This window comes from Rhipicephalus sanguineus, chromosome 4, assembly GCF_013339695.2.
Source record: "Rhipicephalus sanguineus isolate Rsan-2018 chromosome 4, BIME_Rsan_1.4, whole genome shotgun sequence".
NCBI classification, from domain to species: Eukaryota; Metazoa; Arthropoda; class Arachnida; order Ixodida; family Ixodidae; genus Rhipicephalus; species Rhipicephalus sanguineus.
Window position 1 is genome coordinate 67,881,912 of NC_051179.1, and position 23,220 is coordinate 67,905,131.

General features: G+C 44.6%; 1 protein-coding gene across 2 annotated transcripts in view; it reads right to left on the reverse strand.

The window, feature by feature from the left end:
• Window positions 1-3,146: 3,146 nt before the first annotated feature.
• LOC119390182 (uncharacterized) overlaps window positions 3,147-23,220 on the reverse strand; it is a 30,821-nt gene continuing 10,747 nt past the window's right edge. For both annotated transcript variants that reach the window (XM_037657738.2, XM_037657739.2), the window contains exons 7-17: window positions 22,835-22,927; window positions 21,633-21,711; window positions 19,202-19,263; window positions 14,659-14,736; window positions 14,015-14,102; window positions 12,444-12,520; window positions 11,611-11,694; window positions 9,424-9,499; window positions 7,594-7,685; window positions 6,477-6,554; window positions 3,147-3,307 (exon numbers count right to left, since the gene is read on the reverse strand). In XM_037657738.2, the coding sequence (XP_037513666.1) occupies window positions 3,197-3,307; window positions 6,477-6,554; window positions 7,594-7,685; window positions 9,424-9,499; window positions 11,611-11,694; window positions 12,444-12,520; window positions 14,015-14,102; window positions 14,659-14,736; window positions 19,202-19,263; window positions 21,633-21,711; window positions 22,835-22,927 (918 nt within the window). In that variant the 3' untranslated portion in view covers window positions 3,147-3,196. The remainder of the gene's footprint in view (window positions 3,308-6,476; window positions 6,555-7,593; window positions 7,686-9,423; window positions 9,500-11,610; window positions 11,695-12,443; window positions 12,521-14,014; window positions 14,103-14,658; window positions 14,737-19,201; window positions 19,264-21,632; window positions 21,712-22,834; window positions 22,928-23,220) is intronic.

The window sequence follows — 23,220 nt, forward strand, 5'->3', positions numbered from 1 at the left end:
ACCACCGAAGCGTCCGCGGTTACAATCAAGCACCTGTTGTGGACATGCCCTGGCCTGAATGAGATACGGCGGCGCTACCTGAGAACAGTGGGCCTTCATCCGACAAGACCACCAGATTATGATTTGTGGCTCTATGGGCCCCACCATAGAGCATTGTTGATGTATATAGCGGAAGCCGGCCTCTACCTGTATATTTAACTATGTATTAGTGATGCAGAACTATCGATGGCACTATCGATACTATCGATAGCTGAGTCACTATCGAACTATCGATGGTAAAAGATAGTGCTATCGATAGTAAGTACTATCGATAGTTTAAAATCAACAGCGCGAACTAATTGCAGAATACATTCGGTTCCCCGCGTGCGTAGCACATAGTGGAGCCGGAGGAGCAGGCTTAAGGGCAAGAAAGTTGACTTGCTTGTGTTCTTCACCAGAGTGCTTCGCTGACACATGGTCATAAAGTCACTCTTCAGCTGTAGCGGAAAGGAAGCCGTTACACGGGGTGGAACTGCGCGGCTTAAGGTTTATATTGCATATGATGATTTCAAAATGAAAAAATTATCAAGAACTAAGTTTGTTAATTGTAAGATGTAACTGGTTGCTTTTAAATATTAATTTATTAATGGGATATGCCGCCATTTTCACTGCGCAAATAATTTCTCTCGCCAAAAATTTGCTCATAAATTAAGCGAAGCTGATAGTAGGCTATCGCGAATATTTTGGCAATTTGGCCAGCCAGCAACAGCATCGTTATTCGCACCGCTATGAATAGTTTGTAGCGTGATTGTGACGGCGAAGAATGCTGCAGCAAGACTGGGAAATACGAAGCTCTTTATTTGATCGAACTTGTGCCCAGAAAATCAAAACTCAGAATACAAGTTATACACGTTGCGCGCTGATTACTGCGAGAACAGTCGCCGGCCGTCGAGTAATCTGATAATCGGTCGAACTCTTCGTCTTTTATACACCAGTCATCAAACCTTCCGGCGTTATCGCTGGTGCTCGCGTAAGCTCTCGAACAAACATGAATATTCGCGTCCGGCGCGTTAACCTAAAATGTCAAACAACCGCGAAGCTTCTCAAACATTGCGGCGCGGTTTGCGTCAAACGCAGCTTACAGTCGTGGGTGAAACCCGAATACATCAAAACAAAGCAATGAACACGCGTGGCAGTAATATCGCTAGTAATATTACCGATGTTACTACCGATTCGACTACCGATAGTTTATCGATAGTAGTACTATCGATAGTTTCAAAGAAACTATCGATACTATCGATAGTCAATTTACCGATAGTTCTGCATCACTACTATGTATGCCGTTGGGCAAACTCTCGAAATTAAAAAAAAAAGACACTGATGAAGGCGGCGACGATGGTAGTGGTGTGACGAAGACATGACTACACGTACGCGCCTAGCAGACCATATGACAGCTGAAACTCGCGTCACCGTTGTGTGTGACCACGCGATCAGATGGGGCCCTTTCGAGGCGTGGCCGCTGGGCTGAGCGCGTGGCAGTGCTACCGGCGCTGCAATGTGGCGGGCTTTGCACCCGTTTTGTACCGCGCTCGTTACTGGTCATACTAATCAATATTCCAGGCATTTGCTCATCACCCCGTAGCATTATCAGTGGTTAAACGGTAATGGGGGTGTCGATAACTACACGTGGACGCCGAAACCGCGACATGTGTAAAGATGATGTCACTGCTCATTTAAGGTTTGCGAAAAAACACCCGCCGTTCACGCACGGGTTGACGGTTTGCAAGAAAACGATAGAGTTATTTTAAGTGCGCCAGAAGGCTTACTACCCGTGCCTCCGTACGTCTGCCGTCTTGCTGTAACTGAAAGTGTTAAGCGTCTGACCGAGCCAGCCAATCCTAAAGGTAATGGAGAATGGTGAACGGCGACATGTTTTCTGACCTGACGCATTTACTCGCCTACTGTACCAGCAAAGCCCTACCGAATGCACTTTAATTCTGCCAGCAGTGGTTACCACTTAATGTTGGCTAATACTGCCTAAACGATGTCCAATGTCTTTTAGTGTTTGTTAATGAAAATGAGCCGTCATTCGGGTTAGTAGCATCGCGAAAATTGTAATTATTCGTCTCGTCCGATGCATTATATTCAGGGAAAATGTCTTCAGTGATGTAAGCACTACAACTCGGCAGCGTCGTTCTGGTAGTACAGTGGTTACGGTGCTTGGATGCTGCTCCGTAGGACGTGGGTTTGATACCGGCCGCGGCGGTCGCATTTCGATGGAGGTGATATGCTAGAGGTTGGCGTACCTTATTTAGGTGCATGTTAAAGAACCCGATGGTGATGGAAATTTCCAGAGCCCTCCACTGCGGCATGCCTCATTATCATAACGTAGTTTTGGCACGTAAAACCCTCGTAAATATTAATATTACTACAACTCAGCATACACATTGAGTAGTGAAAGCCACGGTCCTTTCTGTAGCTAAATCGCACTGAATGGAGACAAAAGGATTGTGCATGATTCGTGTACGCAGAAAGGAAAGTAAGAATAAAAACTACATTATTTCCTAGAGCTGCCATTAGGGAGAACAAGTAGGAGTCCACGGTAATGGAAGGGGCTCCAGCATATCCAGTCACCGTTGAAACACTATAGTGATTCTAGGATTTCATGGCTAATACTCTGCTAAACATTACATAGCTTGCCTGTTGACATCCTGCAATAAAGAGCTTCCAAAAACGCGATCTTCGACTGCATCAAGTTCACTGGAAAGGCCGGGGCAATATTAAACAGAATTCTACGACTGCTGACTGCCGCTCTTCGATAAACGGGACTGATACGCGCTTGCTGGCGTATCTTTGGTAATAACACATGGAATGGTCAGGCACAACGATTGCTGGCTATATGTACCGTATTTACTCGGCTGTAAGGCAACCACGATTGTAACGCGCGGAGTGACTTTCCATTGCATCCAGGAAGAAAAAATAGACTTACGATATTCGACTGTAACGCGAGGGTCGACTTTAGGTAGAAAACTTAATCTTGAAAAAAAAAGCTCGGGCTACATTCGAGTGAATACGGTACCAGGCTATCCCCGCGTATTGCCTGATGGAATTCAAATCAACCGTAATATTGTGAGGTCACAGAAACTAGAAAACAGCCCAACTCCGAATGACTGTTATGTTGTATGCCTTTATTATTTTGCTTCGTGGCTGTCTTTATTCAGTCTGTCGTTGTGATGTTTCTTGGATTATAACCAAGAGTGCAGAAGCCACCCGAACACGTTCCTATCGTGTACACCTTGCCTCCTTTTTTGGTTTCGCTGTACTCCAGCTGGGAATAAAAGAGAAAAATATAAGCAGTAAAAAAAGAGCATGCAGCCTATTTTGTATATTTTTAGTCGGCTCATTTAAAACCCATTACCGAATCGAGCAATGACCCTTGCACAGACATTTTCCGAACGAAGCCGTATGTTAATTTAATTTTGAGTTAAACGATTGTATTTTTGTCTCTCTGACCAAGCCATCCTTATAAAAGCCATTACTAATGCCGAATATCATCGCCACATCACACATCATAGATATATCTTCAGGTCTGTCGCCAACAAAAAGTTTTATCCCCCCTGTGTTGATCTACGCTGGAGGGCGCACATAACGAGTCAGCGTAAAGGTATATTCATTATGTAAGACCGCTATAGACGGGCCATCATCAACCCATTTTAGTACATATCTATTGATACTCCACTGCGTCGATTTCTACCTACAACCAATTTCTTTCTTATGTACCGCATTCACTAAGTTCCTATGTTATTGGGTTATTAAGTAATAAATACTTATAACAGTGCTTCGTATGTTCACTTTGTTTTTATGTTTTTTTTTTTACTTCTTATTTTTAAATTAAACGCCGTATAATCTGCCTGAATTTATAAAGTTTACGTTTATGGAAACACTAAGAGCAAGTCCTCCGAGCACCTTATTATTTTTGGTAGCGTTATCTATTCGGGCATAAATGCACTAACATTTGTTGGCAGTCAACACTATGTGCCTCTTTTGTTCGTCATCTTCATATTGTTGCGTGAAGTACTAAGTAAGGACCACTGTGTGGTCAACGTGTCAACCTGTGTCGCATGCACACGCGTCATGACTTACGCAACGCCCGTGCAGAAAAGAAATCCGCAGTAGTGGCGACTTCCGATACCCGCATAAATTCAATATCACCGCATACCTCTCGAGACAATAGAGCTTTTATTTTTAGTAACCGTCGACTTATGCATGAATTCTCAATCCAACATTCTTGTTTTTTCAGAGTACCTACTATAATTGTGCCATATGACACAGCCTGAAAGCTCTACCTACTTCTAGTAACTCACAGAAATGTGCAACGTATGTAGGTCTGAAACGATTATGAAACATCTGTTGTGCGCTTTTCCTCAAAACAATATCCAAGGCATCACTTTGCAAACCACACAGGGCCAACTATATTCAGTTGACTTAAGGTGGTCCTAGTAGAAATTTTAACGAAAGTTTCTTGACCCTGGCGCCATGTATCAGTGGACTACTGCAGTTATTAAGGGCCATAGTGTTCAATTATAGTCCAGTTGTGCGACCAACCCTGTGCGCAGCATTCATTCTTTCTCTTTCATTTTTATTTTTATATTTTACACTATGCAGCGGTCACGAAGGACCATGTAGGTGGGAAACTATACAGTTGCAAATTTACATGCACAAATGTAGCCCTAAGACACACGGGCTCACAGAACAGGGAAACAAAGCAAACTTATCAGTGTATCAGGGGCGTAGCCAGCAATTTTTTTCGGGGGGGGGGGGAGGTTTCAACCATGCTTTATGTATGTTTGTGCGTGCGTTTGTATGTGTGCGTGTATATATACGCAAGCAAAATTGAAAGATTTCGGGGGGGTTTGAACCCCCTTCGACGCCCCCTGGCTACGCCCCTGCAGTGTATCTAGAGGTATTAAAACAAACCGGCTCAACCTGCCTAGATTAACAAAATAATACAGCTCATAGGAGAGTGTAACACATAATATAGCTGTAAGAGAAAAAAAGAAAAAAAGAAAGAAAAGCCCCACCCCCTCTCTCGAAAAATATTGTAGCCGATAATTGAGTACAAAACATAGAGCAACAGAAAATTGTAGAAAAAAAGTAAAAAACGAGTACTAAAAAAGATTAGTGCGCGTTGATATGGAAGTAGATTATGTGCATGCCGATTTCTCGACGTGCGCAACAAAAATGGCTGAAATATGCGCGCGCATTCAGATTAAGTCTGTTGTGATAAAGCAAAAATAAAAATTTAAGTCTTGCTATTTTCCTGCGCTGCTCTAACGTTGGAATCTTATTTGTCAGCATTAGAGATGACGGTCAATCTGTTCTCTTACATTTGTTAAATATGAAGCATACTGCCCGCCTCTCTACCATCCCGAGCCTATGCTTATCTTTTTTGTAGTGGTGATCCCACTAGAAAAAGTTTTTATTGTATTCTATTTTTCTTTTACTAATTCTATTTGCATTCCACATTCTCCGATGCCCCATGCAAGATAGCAAACCACACTTTCGCCTAGTTAGACTGCGCACCTCTCGCCTCTTTGATAGCTCTGTCTCCGTGTCTTCATTTTTTTTTGCAATCTCATATTTTTGTTGTTTTATTCTTCGGATGGTTATCATGCCCCAGATGCGCCATCTACGTTCTCGTACCTTACATTTGTTTTAGGTCAAGGACAGCAATTGTAGTGACTCTGGCAGAAAAATGAGTTTCCTTTGTATTTGTGAAGTTCATGTCCTTACCAAGTTCAAAAACAATATTGTAACACCTCGCGCATTTTCTGGAAAAAAGAAATTCGCGTAGCACACTTTTTTATCGTGTACTCCCAGAGTAACCGCACTAATATAATTCATTTCTCGTGTGTGTATTGGATATCCAGAGCTCAGTATAGGGACTGAAATATCGAACCAGACAATCAATATAATAAAATATTTAGTGATTACAGCTCAATAAGCATTCTGAAATGGGTGACTACAGGTAACTGCGAGTGTGCTATTAGGCAGAGTGACGACATTGTTATCCTAGAACATTAGGATACGGTGTGTTTTAAACGCCAAAACTTCTGGCATGCGTGTTATACGTGAAAATTTTCAATGGCTCAAAGGAAGGTTATCGTCGTATGTCAAGAAAAAACATTACACACGTGTAAAAAAAGGGAAGGGAGGTCATTCAGAAGAACGTCACTGTGACGAAAGCACTTATTGAAACCGCTGAAAACAGGGCAGTAACAGATGCAATAGTACAGGCTTCGTTCCTGTGCAGTCAAGTGTTCTCGCAATATGGGATCAACTGGCTCACTTCATGTCACTGCTGTACGTTGTAGCTCCGAAAGAAATGTAAAGCTTGGGTGGTAATATTAAAAATGAAGTTCTGTGTGGCAAAACATATTTTACTCCAAGCACGTGGCCCTACTTATTTTCACGGCAAAAAATAATCTGGAGCTCACCAGGCAACCGACTCCGTAGCTGCGCCTCTCGAACACGCTGTAGCTGCATTCAACTTGGCAAGACGTGACTACAGTAATCTGAAAGAACAATATATATTAAGGATACGCAATAAGTTTACGGTTATGGGGCATTACCAAGAAACACCAGATCAGCTTAGACTGACAAAATGCTATTCTCAACAGCTTCGTGTGTGTTTATATTTAGCACAATAAATGCAGGCTCAAAGTTCCTTATATGAACTTTCTAAAGTGTGAATGGAAGCCAGTGGGTACGTATCCATAGTTAGAAACCACGCAAAAGTGTACACGGACAAAATGCACACAGGACTAGCGCTGTCCTGTGTGCACACAGCACATAGCACTAGTCCCGTGTGCACCTTGTCCGGGTTTATTTTTGTGTGGTGTTTATGTGCAGATGAACTTCCTGTTGAGTCTCTGGTACCGTTACGTCACATATTTTAAGATATTTTTCTAACATGCAGGCAGATAGGCTCGGAAACTACCTGAAAATTTTCAACTTGCAAAATCCAATGTTTTTGTTCTTTTTTGAGGTGCTACGCAGTCGATCTTCACCAATAAAAAACTAACTGCACTTCACACAACATTCTCATGACCGACGACGTCAGGGCAAGCTGGTGAGCAAACTTCAGACTGACGTCACCGCAATTCTTCCTGCATCTTTCCTGGGTTATAAGCCTTTTTTCATAGTGAAGCTTGCTTTATTGGCGTTGGATCAAATATACTTATAACTGCGAATTTATATATTACTAGTGTTCCTTCATTGCTCACCCAACCAATAGCTCGGCGGCCCTTCCTCTGGTTGCCTGTCCCGATGTATTCAAGCGCAGTCAGATTTCTCGATAGCTCTTACAACTTTTTTTTGTTATAGCTTTGAGGGTAGCTTAACTGGTATTATATTATGACAACATCTGGAATCAGCAACATAAATATGGCACCGTCGTGAGAATGCTGAGAACAGCAATGTCGTCAGGTACCAGAAAGTGGTTACAGCTGACTGTGAAACGTTGTTACATTAACTTGTCAGCACGTATGCTAAGAACGAGTCGTACGTATATGACAAAACAATGTTTCTCAATTCAACACTATTCAAACGAACCTGGCCAGGCTTTACATGCACGTAATTATCGGTTCTGCACACGTGTGCTGAACTGCTCTTCTGATGATGAGGTGGCGGAAATTCTTTGCGATCTGTGAAGAAGGGTGCAGGAAAGGCAGACAAAAATAATTACCTTTTAATCTTTCTTGCTGGCTATAAATCTTAAACAAGGCTCATTATAAAAGGGGGCAGAGCCAACGTATTTGTTTCATTTCATACATTGCGAGAAGCTGCTCTCGAAACTCCTCACTATATCTTCCTGAAATATGTACAGCAGTACATATGAATAGAATGAATAAGACAATAATGCGAGTGCTTGTGTGTGTATCGCCTTACGTCTCTGTATAGACACTGCGTTCAAAATACTAAAGGAAATATGTCGTACAAGTATGACACGTCGTTGGGCTTTTTTGTGAATCGCATTAAAGAAATATATCGAGCCAAAAACGGAAACAAACCCAGCACGGTGAAGGAGGCAGGAAAGCGGCTAGAAGAAGTTAACCGTTTCCCTGTCTTTTTCACTGTTTCCTGTGTTTGTCCGTTTTTGTCTGTATATACATATTTCCGTAATGTCGCACAACCAAGGTCAAAACCAACTGCTTGGTAAGTTTCACTCAAGATCTGAGCTGAAATTAGCGCTACAAGTAAACCATAAAATTATTTGTCAACTATGCGCAAAGGCCCGTTTGCGTTAAAACATCTCATAAAGTCGTAACGTGCATCTGAGTGCTCGTCCTCTGCCCTACGTTTTGCTTCGACGGATTCGCTTCGATTCCTTTACGGTGTGGCGAATGTCACATGCTCCTACATCGCGGGTATTTATAGTATCGGTAACATCCAACCACGCATACGACAAAGGGGTGTGCGACTCTGGTAGTGTCCGTGATCGCTGTCCTATCTGCTTCTTCTAGTCTGTGTTTTTCGGTACGCTTCAACCAAATCTTCAGACATGTCCGTGATCGACCTGGACAATCAACAATTACACTGTCCCCAACGTCGGCCCAGTTTTAATTGCAAGTAACCGACCACGAATACACGCTGGTTCTTGAGGATAAATGATATTATAATAAAAGGGAAATATTTGTAGCAATGAGAATATTTAGGCTCGGCTTGGCGCTTCAAGGCGTAAGTCATAAATCGTGAAGCTGGATACAGGTGAATTTTCTGGTCAACGTAAGCACATAGCGTTTGATCGCTGACCTCGCAGTTGACGAAGCCTCTCCTGTAGTGAAGGCGCATTACAGCTTACAAGCACATGTTTACAGCGTAAACAATATGGCAACATAGAACGAATAACTATTACACAGTTCTGCAGAGCACATCTTCAGTGATTATATGTAGCAAACCGATTCTCTGCTTCGCAACCACTACGTCATTTAATGGGCAGGATACACACGCACGCCAAAGTTCGAGACCTATCCAAAAAGTATACTCCAAGAATACGACGAAGCCTTCCTTATTATTTTTTACGTGTACGACTATTTATTTTTTTTATTTTGATTCGACCGTGTACTTATCATACCTTACGGGTCCTTCTAGGGCGTTCTGTAAGGATGGCTTTGTTACTAAATTATGAGAACGACAAGTTAGGATATGCAGCCCATTAATTTCATAACTATTATGATCTTGTATGCCGTTGTTTTTAGTTTCTTTTGTTTAGCTTCCAGTTTATTAAAACGGCAGAACATTCTTTTATAGCACGGTATGAGATACGCAGTACACAAAGAGAGTAGGAATACTAAATTTGCCTTCACCTTTTCTATATGTCCGATCATACCATACTCCAAAATTGACGGTTGTCATGCATACATGCGAATGAATTTTGCGTACCTTCCTTCACACAGTTGCCTGCCTGGCACTCGCCGACTTCTGTAACTCGTTTGTACCATCCCCATGACCTTTTCAGCTAAAAGAAACAAAAAAGCAGAAAAAGGCAGAAATCGCACACTTCTCCCACCCATTGTTTTTTTCCTGTGTGTACACTTGTGAAGCTGCCGCTTTTTGTGACTGTACCCCTTGAGTGTAAGAACGCTTGTTATGTCCTGGTTTCTGGCGCGAGGCTATGTGCATTCTTCTACTCCTATACACGAGCTTACAGGCGATTAGTCTTTTTTTCTTCCATACACTTAGTTTTCTTTAACTGTAGCTGTAGGAAGGTTGAAGTAGCGTTTTTTTTTTCCTTTTTCCTCCCTCTCTCCTATATCGAAATTGAACCGGCTACTCCGGGGAAATGACAAAACCTCTGTCTTTTGCATGCGCACAATTGCAGCTTGGAATTGCGCAGAGAAAACTTGAAAGCGAGAATCCATAGTATAAGCACAGGAGGAACACCTCAGTCTTGATGTAAATCGTCTTACATCCATTGCCCCCCCCCCTTCACCTTTCTCCCAAGCACAGTGCGCATCACGGTATTATATTTCCTTAAAACATAGGGACGTACGTACCTATTGGCAGCTCGGAGTTCCAGCTCTGTTACACGCGTCTAATGCACAGTTCTTCTGTGCTATAAGGTACGACAAAATTTTGTAGGTTTCAAGGCTTGCAATGAATCGTGAATCCGGAGACGGTTTTAATGACGTCTGCACGAAAGGTACAGCAAACGCAGCGACATAGCAGGTCGACTGTTAACGGATGCACGCTCTTTTTTAGGGGCGTAGCTCCTCTTAGTCTAACCTTGTCCCATGTCAGGCGTAACCGGCAGTCGGCAGTGCCTCCCGAACAGTATAATAGATGGCGCTGTCTCATAGAAGTACATCCACCCAGGTGTACGTTTGGGCACGAGCCTACATGACGCCTTGGGTTTTAGAGACAATGGAAAGCTGAACACACCCGCGATTGAAATAAGTAAGAGACGGTTAGAGTATTGGTGGCAGAAAGCTAGAGAGAAAGGACAAAAATAAATAATGGGAAAAAAAATAAGGACATTCTGCCGTAAAGGGCACAGCACGGAGCTGAAAACTTAAGGTTTTTTTTCTTCTGGAGTAAAATAGTTTTAATTGAAGTAAAGACACTAGGCCAACGCTAAAAAAAAAAGAGTAAAGGTTTTTTTTTTTCGAGCCTGGTGGCACACTTGTCACCGCCCCGTTATAAAGGGGACGCTCATAGCATCCATCCATCCATCCATCCATCCACATACAAACTGCAGTTGACTGATGATATTTTAGATGGCGCTGTACACAATCTGTGTTGGTCCAATAGAAGTGTGTGCAATAGTGCGCTTGTGTGAATTGCCACTAGATGGCGGTGGAAGTGCCGCTACTCTCCGATCGGCTGCTGCGCGGGCTGTGCCTGGGTGCGCGGGGAACGAGTGCCTCTCTCAGTCTCCTGGATCGTCGCCGTACGTGTCGGATCGTTGGTGGGGCATGGACGAAGCGGAGCGGCGGGCGCGGAGGGCCGCGGCGGCTCGTGCTCGTCGCCAGGATCCCGCGGTGCGAGCCCGAGAAGCGGCGGCGAAGCGAGCGCGGCGCCTGGCGGATCCCGTGACTGTGCGCGCCAATGACGCCGCGGCGCAACGTGCACTCCGAGCATCGGACCCCGAAAGGCGAGCCCGAGAAGCGGCGGCGAACCGTCTGGCAGACCTCGGCGCCCGGCGCGGGAAGCGGTGCCCAAACGGCGCCAGCGGTCTCACATTCAAGGAGCCGACGCGCGGTTCGAGCGGGAATTTCTCGCTCATTCGTTTGGCCACAGTTGCGACGTGTGTGATCGACTTTGGTTCGATAATAACCTCACTGCGGTGTTTCACACTCTTTATATGATGTACTGGGCGAATTTCGCGGAAGAGTTTCACGGTTTACCGATGATTCCCTCCGGAGCTTCGCCCGACTCATCATCATTCACCCCGTGGACATGCTGTGATTTTTCTACCGTGCCCAAAGCACCGAGCACCGTAGCAGCGCCAAAGCTGGCTAGCATCCGGCGTTTGCGTTAGAAGCAATCTGCGCAGTCACCACCAGATTCTGACCGAAAGGTGCAAGAATTCGTGGTAAGCAATGTTGATGGAACGTTGATCATACTCACAGCACAAGAGGTGCCGTTGCGAAGGGCTTGGTATTCTGGTTGACGACCTGGGCACTTTGCGTTGCACGTGGATGCAACCTTTTTCTGGAAACATAAGGATAGTTCAATGTGGGGGTCACTAATGACATGTAGCAATTCACGTCGCATAGGTGTTTCTCCGCAGCCTTCTAAAAATCATATTCATTCTGTCACACGTAAATAATATCTTTAGCGACGCTAAATGCCCAAAACTAATTAGACTAAATTTGTGTAAGGCTCGGTATTAACCTTCATGTAAGGCAGCCGCATTATGATACCCATTTCATTCGCAATATGCGCCATACATTGCAAACAGAAAAAAACTGTTGTGTGACATTCAGTCATTCTGATCGCGGTAACAAGGGCCGAACCCAAAGGAACGCTAAGGTGTGCCCGAACAACGCTTCAATAGATTGACCTTACATCCCCATTTCTTTATATTTTCACGACTAGCATTTGTGCAATAGGTACTCACTTGTTTTAGCCTAAAATGATCATCACCAATGAATCAACCTTGTGGCCACCTCATGGGCTGTGTTTTTGATTTCATGCTCTGTTATTTTGTATGATAACATATGAACAAAGTTTAGCTGTGAACGTCACTTATGATTTTGCGCAATTAGTATTTTCCTAATTAAACATTTAGTTTGGCGGTAAGCGTTTGTGCCCGCTTGTTTTCCTCCGTTGCTTTTAACGCCGTCTCTTTTTTTTTGCCATAAATCGTGCTCATTTAACTTTCTTGCCAGACTTTTCTAATCCTGCAACTGGCTACATCAATACAATTACTGTGATATCATTGAAGAACACATACTGACCGTGTAGTTCACCGAGGCCAATAAATGGTCACACTTTTCTTCCGGGACATGTACCATAACCGTAGGAATGGCAGGAGCTTCGTTGAAACAAGTAATAATGAATAGAAATAATAACAAACTTCGGTATCGGCATTCACGCAAAACTTAAATGGCGCTCGCACTACATTGAACTTAAGCCACTTCATTTCAACTTGCGTATAAATGCATAACCTAATTGTCCCGGCGCAGCAGACGAATAAAGCACCTCCATGGTTCTTTATTCATCTTCGTAATTTATTTGACTAATCTCTTTTTCTGTTATTTGTGTCACGGGTCACGCACAGTCGCACGCTACTCGTGTCAGGCACACAACTGCTCTATTTGCAAACGACATCAGTCTGCATCATAACATTCGGCTCAATATTAAATTAAACAATTAGGAAAAGAAAACTCCTCGCAAATTATTTGCATAATAATAATTCTGACTGTGCGCGCGATCAGTCGTTTTTTTTTTTGTAATATACTAGGTAATTAGCACTAACTACTCCGGAGTGACAATAATTATATCTTGTGTTCTACATGCCACGATGTCATTATGAGGCATGCCGTAGTGGGCGCTCCGGAAATTTTGACCATCTGGTGTTATTTTCACATCGTACTCCAGAATGAAGTGTACAATTTCGAGAGAAGGGCACAATTTTGCTGCAAGTAAAATGCGGCAATAGAAAATTATTTTGAAATACGATCAACTTCGCCGCTTTTTATTTGCTTTCTTTAACTTTCTCTTAATAGGTACACATTTGATATCGACTTATATTTAGCAAATCTCTGTCGTTATTTCTCTTATTTCTTTTTTTATTATGTTAGACAGCAAAAGGAGAAAAAACATTACGAACACTGAACATTGCGTGTGCAAAGGTTTTTCACTCAATGAAGTCTCGAAAATCCACAACTATTCTGGACGTGCTCGTCATATCATTTTTAGATCTACAGACTCGTGCACCAACAACCTCACAGATTTTATCTCCCAGTCAGATACAGGGTTCTTAACTGATCTCAAGGGGGGCTACCTTGCTATAAATAAAGCGCATCCTGTTGTTAATTTAAAGATATCGAATAAGCAAAACTTTCTGCAGCATGCTACATTCTGCAACACTTGAAGGCGAAAGACTTCTCACTTGGTGATGCATTAAGTTACACAGCCTGGGAGCAGACTTCTTTCAAGACATAAGGAGCAACAGTGTGAGAGAAACGCATTAAATTGCGCTGACGTTCTCAGTAAATTGCTGTGACGTTCTCGTTCTCAGGTTCTAACAGACTCTACTTTTTGACAGGTGCGTCCCATGTGAAATTTGACATGTTTAAAACTTTGTGCAACCCAATTAAAGCCTCCGCGTGCTGGGGACATGATACAGCTATTTATATCGGTGACCGGATATATGCACATGTATGCGGAAGCTAGCCCACATCAAAAGCAACAGGGCAAACAGCGGTCGAGAAAACAACACACTGCCGTGTAAGCAAACGAACAAATTATCTCGTGTACTTCTACGTTTGTCGACGCGTCTCTCACGAAGTTGTTTTATACTTACGAATTATGATGCAGATTCCATGCTTACAAATGCCATCGAGAATTACGTTGTCAACGCCGGGAACGCTGACTCTTCGTCGATAATTAAGCTGTAAGCGACGGGTTCAAGCAGTAAGCCCAACGAAAGGCATCTAAACAAATGTATCAAAACAAAGCAGCTTCAAAATAACCCCATAATTGAGGGCATCTGTGCGGCTTTTGCCTTCATGTCCACTTTTTATTGGAGATGCAAGTGTCTTTTTGCAGCGTTCATTTCCGGCATTCTATAGTCGGCGCGCATTTTACTCTCTCAAAATTTACTTGGGCTTTATGATAATGAAAAGAGCAAATTGTTCATGGAGTGATCGAAACATTTAGCATGAAAATATTGGTTGGACACATGATTATAAAATCAGCATTATTTAGTCAGGTGGATAGCCCGACTGCCCGCTAAATTTGACTGGTCAGCGTCTCCTTCCAGTAGATGTGCGTATTTATTTGATATTTTATGCCTCTAATGGCACGACATGTATTCAGGTAATAACATGTAGCTTTGTTTAACTGGTAGCGTAGACGCAGTTAAATTGTAGTATAGTCTTATAGACTAATGGTGCCTGTTAAACATGCACCATTTTCAAGAACTGGAAAATTAACCTGAATTCTTACCCAACACCTTGTGCCTCTTCGCAGCCTTTTCTTCGTTTGGGTGGTTTTGCAGAATATGGTGCAGTTTTGAGCCAGCGACTGTCAAATGAGTATGAAAACGCACCAAGTAAACACAACAGATGCATTTAAATGCAATAAATTTCATATATGCTTCGCGATTGGTGATAATAAAATGAAAGAAATGTCCTTTACCCCTCGATACAACAACTCTAGCAAGCGCTGCGTTCCGCCTTAGCACTGACTTCGCGTAAAAAAATCATTGTGTATAGGTTAAGAATCGCGCAGTGTTCCCTAGGAACTCGCCAAGTGGGTAATTCTTCGGGATGACTGCAAGGCGGTACAGAGCTGCGTGCAGTTGCCTTTTAAAGCGAAAGCTTTACTGGCCTAGTCGAGCGAGATTCGCCGTGCGTCGCCGCTTGACCTTGAAGCGAAGAAGTGATACAACGTGACTCAGCTGTGCTCCGCCGCCTCACCAGCCGTGTCCACGCGACTAACCACCTGACTCGGCGCTTTCTCTGGCACTTCGAGTCGGAGGTGTAAGAAGTAACACCCCTCTGGGGCCAGTGCTTCAGTTCATCCGTTGTGCCATGGTCGTGCGTTGGAAGCAGGGAGCGAGGACGCTGGTCCATCTGTGCCAATGTTGTTTGCGTGGTCCCAGCGGCGAAAACGGCAAGCTGCGTCGGACCATCCTGCAGATGTGGCTCGGCTCGCTAATGAGTTAAAGTGGAATTGAGCGTACCAGCGCGCATAGTGGCAGGCTGAAACGGGTGCAGAACGGGAACTTCGGCCAGCTAGACATCGGGAAAATGATGCAGAAAAACGACAGGGACGAGCTTTACGCGCGGCAGTGGACACCTCGCGTTCGACTTCGACAACGGCTTAGGAAACTAACGAAACGACGGTAGTGAGTGCTCGCAGTACGGAACGTTCGACTAGCCATATCGTTCAGTTGGCAAACTGTGCTTCGGCTACGAGGGTGTTCGAGATTGATATTACGTGCAAACCCTTTGGATTTGTGTGTAACCTGTTGTGGCACAGGAAGGACTTGACGCCGGTGAGTATTTCAATGTATCCTACGCAAGAGATGGCTTTCCCCGAGTGGGATTTTGAGACTGTGCGTTCGGCTAACGTATGCTCCACATGCAAAGGGTCGTTGGCTAAACATAAGGTGCCCCTAATAGTGTCAGCTACGGGTATCGTCACCCGCCCATGTGAACCGTGTTGCCGGTTCTAAACGATGAGTCAGAACGTTTGCTGTCACTCAGAATTCCGTTCGTCTAAATAAGCGATGCAAACAATGCAAAACATGTGGTTGTATATATCAGCCTAACCCAGATTGGCAACACATCATAACCAAGTATAACAAGCAGTCGCGTGCATAACCGGGCCTAGCCTAGCTAAGCAGCGGCCATTTTTCAGCATGCAACAAGCGCATGTCATCGCTTCTGACGAACTTGCGGGCATTGAAATGTTTGTGCCAGCGCCCAGCGAAAGTGTAAGTCGAAAGAGCATATATATATATATATATATATATATATATATATATATATATATATATATATATATATATTGTAACGGTCACTCAACACACACAAGAAATATACACTAAACGCTCCTTTAATCTAAAGGACATGGCCTCCAGCCTCGCCGTTCTACCCCCTTCGTCTTCCTCGTTCACCCGCTCAGCAGCTGTCCCACTGGCATTCACTTTGCACCGTAACATCTTTCCACCGGGGTGGAGGGGGGGGGGGTCTAACAATGCAGGAAGATCGAGTCGGGAATCTGGTTGCTCGCTTCTCTTGTGGCGTTCTTTCAGCTTGTTCACGCTCAATCCGGAATCAGCACAGTCATGGAGAGGTCGACACAATTCTACATATTTCTTCAACTAGCGTTTCAGACATGCCGGCCATTTACACATGGTTTCCTTTCGGTGACGTAGCTCTCGTCGACGCTGGTGTTGCCACGGCTTGTTTTCCGCAGCATTGGAGTTGATCGCTGTTGCAGTAAGCTTGCATATGGCGTGGGGTCTCGTATAGGGGACGACAAATCGACCTTCCGAATAACAAGGTTGCGCTATTCACTGTGGATGTTGGAAAGGAACTTGTGCTGCCTCACAGACATGAACGTTCCGACCACTGCAAAAGCTGGTGTCTCATCTGTCAGCGTAAAACTTCCGTTCGATGGCGAGGAATCCACAAGCGAAGAAGAACAGAGACTTCATGAGTGACACGCGGTCCGCGTCATGCCGATGGGAACCGACAACCACAGCGGATGGCCTTCTGCGGCCGTCGCTGATTCTTGTCGTTGACCGTTATAGCGCTGCTCAGGTCAATGGCACGCGTTGCATAGGTCGGAATGGCCACTGTACGTCCGCGCTTATGCGGTCTCCGTAGTTTCAATATGCCGTCTGACTCTTTTGAAGCTTTTGGACGAGAAGGAACTCGTCTAATCCGACTAGAAAGTCTCCTTCCTTTGCAGTTTCCTTGCAGGTTTCCTTTCCGGACCATGCTCTTTTTCAAGCTTGAGTTGGCGGGGCATTCTTGTCCCACTTCTGTGCTTATGGAGTTCTGCTCAGCGGCATCGGAAACACTGCTTATGTCCATATTTTCACTGTACATTCCTTCTTGTCTCTTCTTGTTACGTTTCGTTCCTTTTCGTTTCTTTGGACGCTGAGCGTGATTGTCCGTGGAACAGTTGTCCAAGTCGGAGATGTCGACGGAAGACCAGCATTCTTCTTTAACAAAGTCTGGCGTCTCTGAGGAAGCAAGCCTAGCGTCCTGCTCTTCCTTATCAACGTCTGGCGTCTCCGTCGAAGCAAGTCCAACGTTTTCTGATGACACCACGCGTCTCTCATAGACGCCCGGCACATGTGTCATTGCGGCGAGAGGACTAGGAGCAAACGTGGGATGTTGAGATGAGCTTTTCAAATTGAGGCACAGGTGTTCTATAAGCACTTTCCACTTCTGGTCGTACCTTGCCACAATCTCTTCAAGAGCGTCTCTCCCCAAGTCGTCCTTCGGGCGTTCCATACTGCCGAATCCCACCGCTGCCACCAAATGTAACGGTCACTCAACACACACAAGAAATATACACTAAACGCTCCTTTAATCTAAAGGACATGGCCTCCAGCCTCGCCGTTCTACCCCCTTCGTCTTCCTCGTTCACCCGCTCAGCAGCTGTCCCACTGGCATTCACTTTGCACCGTAACAATATATATATATGAACACGCGTTGCGTCACAACGCCAAGTACACAATCTTGTCGCATAGGCTCACTCCGGCTTTCTGACACTGCTTTCTTTAGTGTACTAGAACAGGGGAGTGCTTGGAACGGCCGCAGCTCCAATTTGCAGAAAGTGAAGCACAAACAGGGTCAATCCGTTTGTGGCGCTGCGGTCGGTAGTCTGTAATGTGTCGTCAAGAGTTGCGCGCGGCTCCGCCAAAGTGGTGCAGGGCTAGAATGCCCGCTTCCCACTCAAAACGCCCGGATCCGAATCGCTGCTGTAGATGGTGGGTTTTTATTCTTAGTGTCACCTTTTATAGCTGTATTGGTTTTCCTTTGTTTCTTAAAAATAGCTTCAGTTGCTACGTGTTGCTTCAAAAAGTAAGGCAATATGGGAAGTAGAATTGAGGAAATTTGACAGTGAGCGTAATTATTTGCAGCGACACAGCCCGGGATTTAACAAAAACGTGAAGTATGGCCTCCGAGATATTTGCGTATACGAGGCTCGAAACGAGATTTCACATTTTACGTTACTTTTTGTATTAATACGTAGCAACCAAAGCTAGTTTTAAGAAGGAAAACTAATACAGCTATAAAAGGTGACACTAAGAATAAAAACCCACCATCTACAGCTGCGATTCGAACCCGGGCCTTTTGAGTGGGAAGCGGGCATTCTACCCCTGCACCACTTCGGCTGAGCCGCGCGCAACTCCTAAACGACTACACATTGCAGACTAGCGATCGCAATGCCACAAGCGGATTGACCCTATTTGGGTTTCACTTTTCGAAGCTCGTTCCGAGCACTACCCTGTTCTAGTACACTCTACTTTCGTGTTTCGCAGGGTATCCTTGTGATGCAACCGTGCAGGGCACACTCTAACCGTTCATTTAACACACATCGAATACCCGCAACGATGGTGTAATGGTTATAGTGCTCGACTGCTGCCCCGCCGCTCGTGGGATCGGATAGGCCGTATTTTTGAAGGAGGCGAAAATGATTGAGGCCCGTGTGCTTAGACTTAGGTGTACGTTAAAGAACCCCAGGTTGTCGAAATTTCTGGACCCCTCCACTGTGGTGTCTCTCATAATCGTATCGTGGTTTTGGGACGTTAAACCCCAGCAATTATTAACGCACGTCGAATCTAAGACAAAATCTTTTGCACAAGTTAGTGCACAGTTGGTTCGAAGCGCCGTCATTTCTTAACACTTTGCGTAGCTCCTTGCATTGAATTGAGTGGCATTTCATGAAAACGGGAACGTTTCGGTTGCAAGCGATTAACCTGTCATGTCTATTATGCAGATTCCATAGCCACATTACTTACAATGCCATTTCTCTTCACATACGTCGCCGGACAGTCGTCAGGTGGACTTAATGGTCTCATATCTGAAAGGCAGAGATTTGCTCGCAGGTTACAAGAACTCCAATTCGCTGTTTCTGCAGTTTATGAAACATTTAGTAAGAACCTTAATAAGTCTTAGTTTCGTTCGGCTCCGAATGTACTGAAGCAAAACTGCTAGCCGGCCTAGTTGGAACGAATTCATTGTAGTACTTGCGCGAGAACAAACGGGGACGAAGAAAGGAGACACACGGACAAGCAGTTGTTAGATTGCGCTTGTCCGTGTGTCTCCTTTCTTCGTCCCCGTTTGTTCTCGCGCAAGTACTACAATGAATGTACTGAGGATCGTTCTTAGGATGCACACAGAGCTCAAGACAATACCCTCCTTATAGTACGTTATTGTCTCAATTTCATTTGCCTCGCAAGAATCTTACGGCGTCGGGGTAGTTTGCTCCGACCCTCTGGGTAATTTATCACCTTAAAGAGGCCCTTCAACACTTTTAAAAGTAGTCTTCAAACGGCTTCAATGAAGCAGTTCATTGACTCACGAATCGACTGCCGCCAAAATTTTTAGAATCCATCAAGTTCGAGCTCAATTGCAGGGATTTGTCGCACGCTTTATGAGCTTTCTCTCTCTTCTTTCCTACCAGCGAGCACGCTGAAAGCTACACAGAGGGGAGGTGAAAAGGGGGCAAGAAGTTAAGACCGTTCTTCAGCGCGCGTCATGACCTTGAGCGCTTTCCTTTCTTTTTTCTTCAAACGTGCGGCTTACTTTGAATATGATCGCGAGCGGGTGCGCACGGGCACGTGGCGGCCTCTCGCGGTGGCAGCAGAAACTATGCAGCTCACGATGCTCATATCAACCAACGGCTGTGTGCTTTGGGTATACGGCATCATTTCTAGAAAGAAGAGGGAACGATTTCTAGCTGATTTTGACAATTATTTGTAAATTCCAGGCCGCGTGTTGTGCTATCATGTTTGGCCCACATGTTCGCAGGAGCCTCGACTACCAATCGGCAGAGTTTTCTAACCATGCCGAAAAAGTGTTGCAGGGCCCGTTTAACAAACAGCCAGAATAGGGTATTTGTTGTCTTTAATCTACGCTCCATTATTTTTATGCATGTCATACCGAGCAAATTCAAGAGAAAGGCCACCGCTGAAGGGAAGAAAGCTCAGTCGCCCTCATAGGCCGAAGCACTGAGGGTCACAGCTATTGAAGTATTGCGCGCAGTAAGAATTTCAGCTTTCTCGCTGAAAACAATGTTCCGCCTAGTGTAACAACGCCTTCGCATGGCTCGCGTATGTTTTCATGCATGACTGCACCATACATTTCTGCTGAACCTAGAGCTCGCTGCTGTACTACAGTATGAGCATCATCAAGTATAACTCACGCTTATGAGCATAAACCAATTATCGCGTGCTGTCCTTGCCATTATAGTTTACTCGCCATGTTCCCCAAATAAAACCTGATATTACTATTAACTACCTATCACAGAGAGAGCAATAATATTTTTGGTGTTTGATTTCAGCAGGGTTCCAACACAGATTGCTCCAACCATTCGGGCAAAGCCAAAAGCTTCATTGGCATATTTCCTCATACTAGCTAGCGCCTTCAAAAGCACGACGCATTAGCCTCTTTGCAAGGCACAATTCGCTTATAAAAATTGTCGATGCGCACCTTGTAGCTTACAACGGTGATAGAAGTGACGAAACGCTTAGTGCTTCAATTGACAGTTTGTCTTTTTTATGCTGTAGCGCTACTGTTTAATCTCTCACTGAAGAGGCTTGCACATTGTGATATGTCATCATAACTTCAGAACGACTGCGTCATCATGTTATCTTATGCCATCATGTTACCTTTCAATTCACCGGCAAGAAATGCTGAGACAGACGCCGGAGATAGTTTCTACGTAACCTTTCCATTACCCTCTATCTCCCTCCCTTCTCACTCTCTTTCTTCCTCCTTGAGAGCCTTTCGTAGCTTCATCCCCGCCCTTATGCAATATAGCATGTAGAATATGCAGCTGCGCCGGCAGAAGTCCGCTCTTATTTGAACGACCTGCAGCTACCGCGTTAAGCTATGGAATGGCGACCTGATCTCGAGGTTGCCCGTTCAATTTCGGCAGCGTTTCTGCTGGCTCTAAATACGAAGGAGCTCGTGCACCCGTTGTTTTACGTGGGCGTTAAGGAACCTGATGTGGTCAAGAAAATGCGCCTTTATCTACCCTGGCATCGTCTACATAATGAGATGGCGGACCCGGCATACCACTTTTATTTAGGCGCTAACTGAACTTAGGCTATGGAGCTTCATTTATTTTTCTCGTGCACTGCTCCCGTTGGCAGCACTTAATTGACACTCCGGGTTTCCATCCCCGCTTTCAAATTATTCGACATGCCTTCCATATGTGGGACATACCTGCAGGAACACACGATCCGTTGATACAAACCCCAGTTCTCTTGACGTATTCTCCGTCTTTGTTTAGATTGGAGACCAGCTATCAATGCAAAATACACAAAAATAAAGCGCAGCATAATATCGTTAAACTATACCTTTTAAAGAGGCACTACATGCAAATAACTATTTAGACAACACTGATAGATAATGCTTGATAGGCCTAAAAATCAACGTTTCCGACAACAGCAATTAATCCATGGAGATAAAACAAAACGTAAGAGATGAAATTTGATTCCAGCGGGATATTTTGGTACTAGACCGACGGTACAACACGTCCGCAGTACAATTCTGCCCCTAATACTCGACCACACATGACAGAAAGTTCATTGAAAGGCACTGAAACCCGGAATATAACATACTAGCGGAGCACTCTTATTCTGGGAGAAAATATTTGTTTTGACATTAGCCAAAGAGTGGTGCACAAACTCGAATTGCAGCTACGATTTCCATCGAGCAACGTTCGCCAATTCCAGAGCCTCTATATTTGGGAGCTGCGAGCGCCTGCTTCAATAGCAGCAGCCGGAAATCTATCATGGTTGCCATGCATGGGACACCATTTCCCCACCATTACGTGGGCGATGTAGGTGATCTAAAGGTCTTCTCGCTGTCGCGCTCGCATTTCACTTTTAGTTTCGTTAACTTGTAGTGCTCCGCTGGCTTCACTCAACCGCCAAACTCACTCTAACTACAAATCCAAAAAAGGCAGGAGTCAGGAGAGGATGGAAGCATGAAGAGATGAATAATTCGATGGGTCCAGCACACTCCCTGTTTACGAATTTTTCATCTCTAACTGGAAGCACAAAAAATAGTGCCTATATGTGACGTTGTCGGCTCGCTTTCTGGATACGCTCTTGCAGTTAAGTCACATTTAGGCAAGCATTTCTTGGACTATAAACCGTGGCGCTACCTTTGCGGCAGCGAAGCGGGGCGATGCCGTATAATCGACGCCGTTCCCCGCGCTCAGAGGCGGGAGAATTGGACTTCTCTAAGGGTATGCGACACTACGAACTCAGTATTCTCTTAAACTTCGCATGTTTTTTTTTTTTTTTTAGTGCGAGACCAGGGCTGTGGCGGCTCTTGAGGGGTTAAATTCCACATCTAATTAATAGCACTTGTCTTTCGTGTCCCTTTAAAACAAGCATTGCGATTTGGTCAGAACTTACAGCACACAATCTTCCATCACTCAGACGTGCACCGACCCAGGTGTTCGTGGTTAGGTTGTAACATGTTGCGGTGCAGTCAGCTGATACATTCAGCTGCGGGAACGAAGAGAAAATAAGGCACTATTAGCTTTCTGCGATACTTTTTGTTAGCTCTATAAATGTGCAATAGGTTCCGAAGACAGGTCTTTGACTGCAACACTCGCCTCATGCACCAACAATTGCGCCTCCAACTAGACTCTGTAAATGTATCCTAATGACCACCTGAGCATTCGGCCGGGCGCAACTTAATAATATATATTAGTACGCAGCTTTCCCCCATTGTTACTATATGGTCAATTTCGCCTCAGACACCTCTCATTATCCGCGTCATTATTACAGCTCATTTT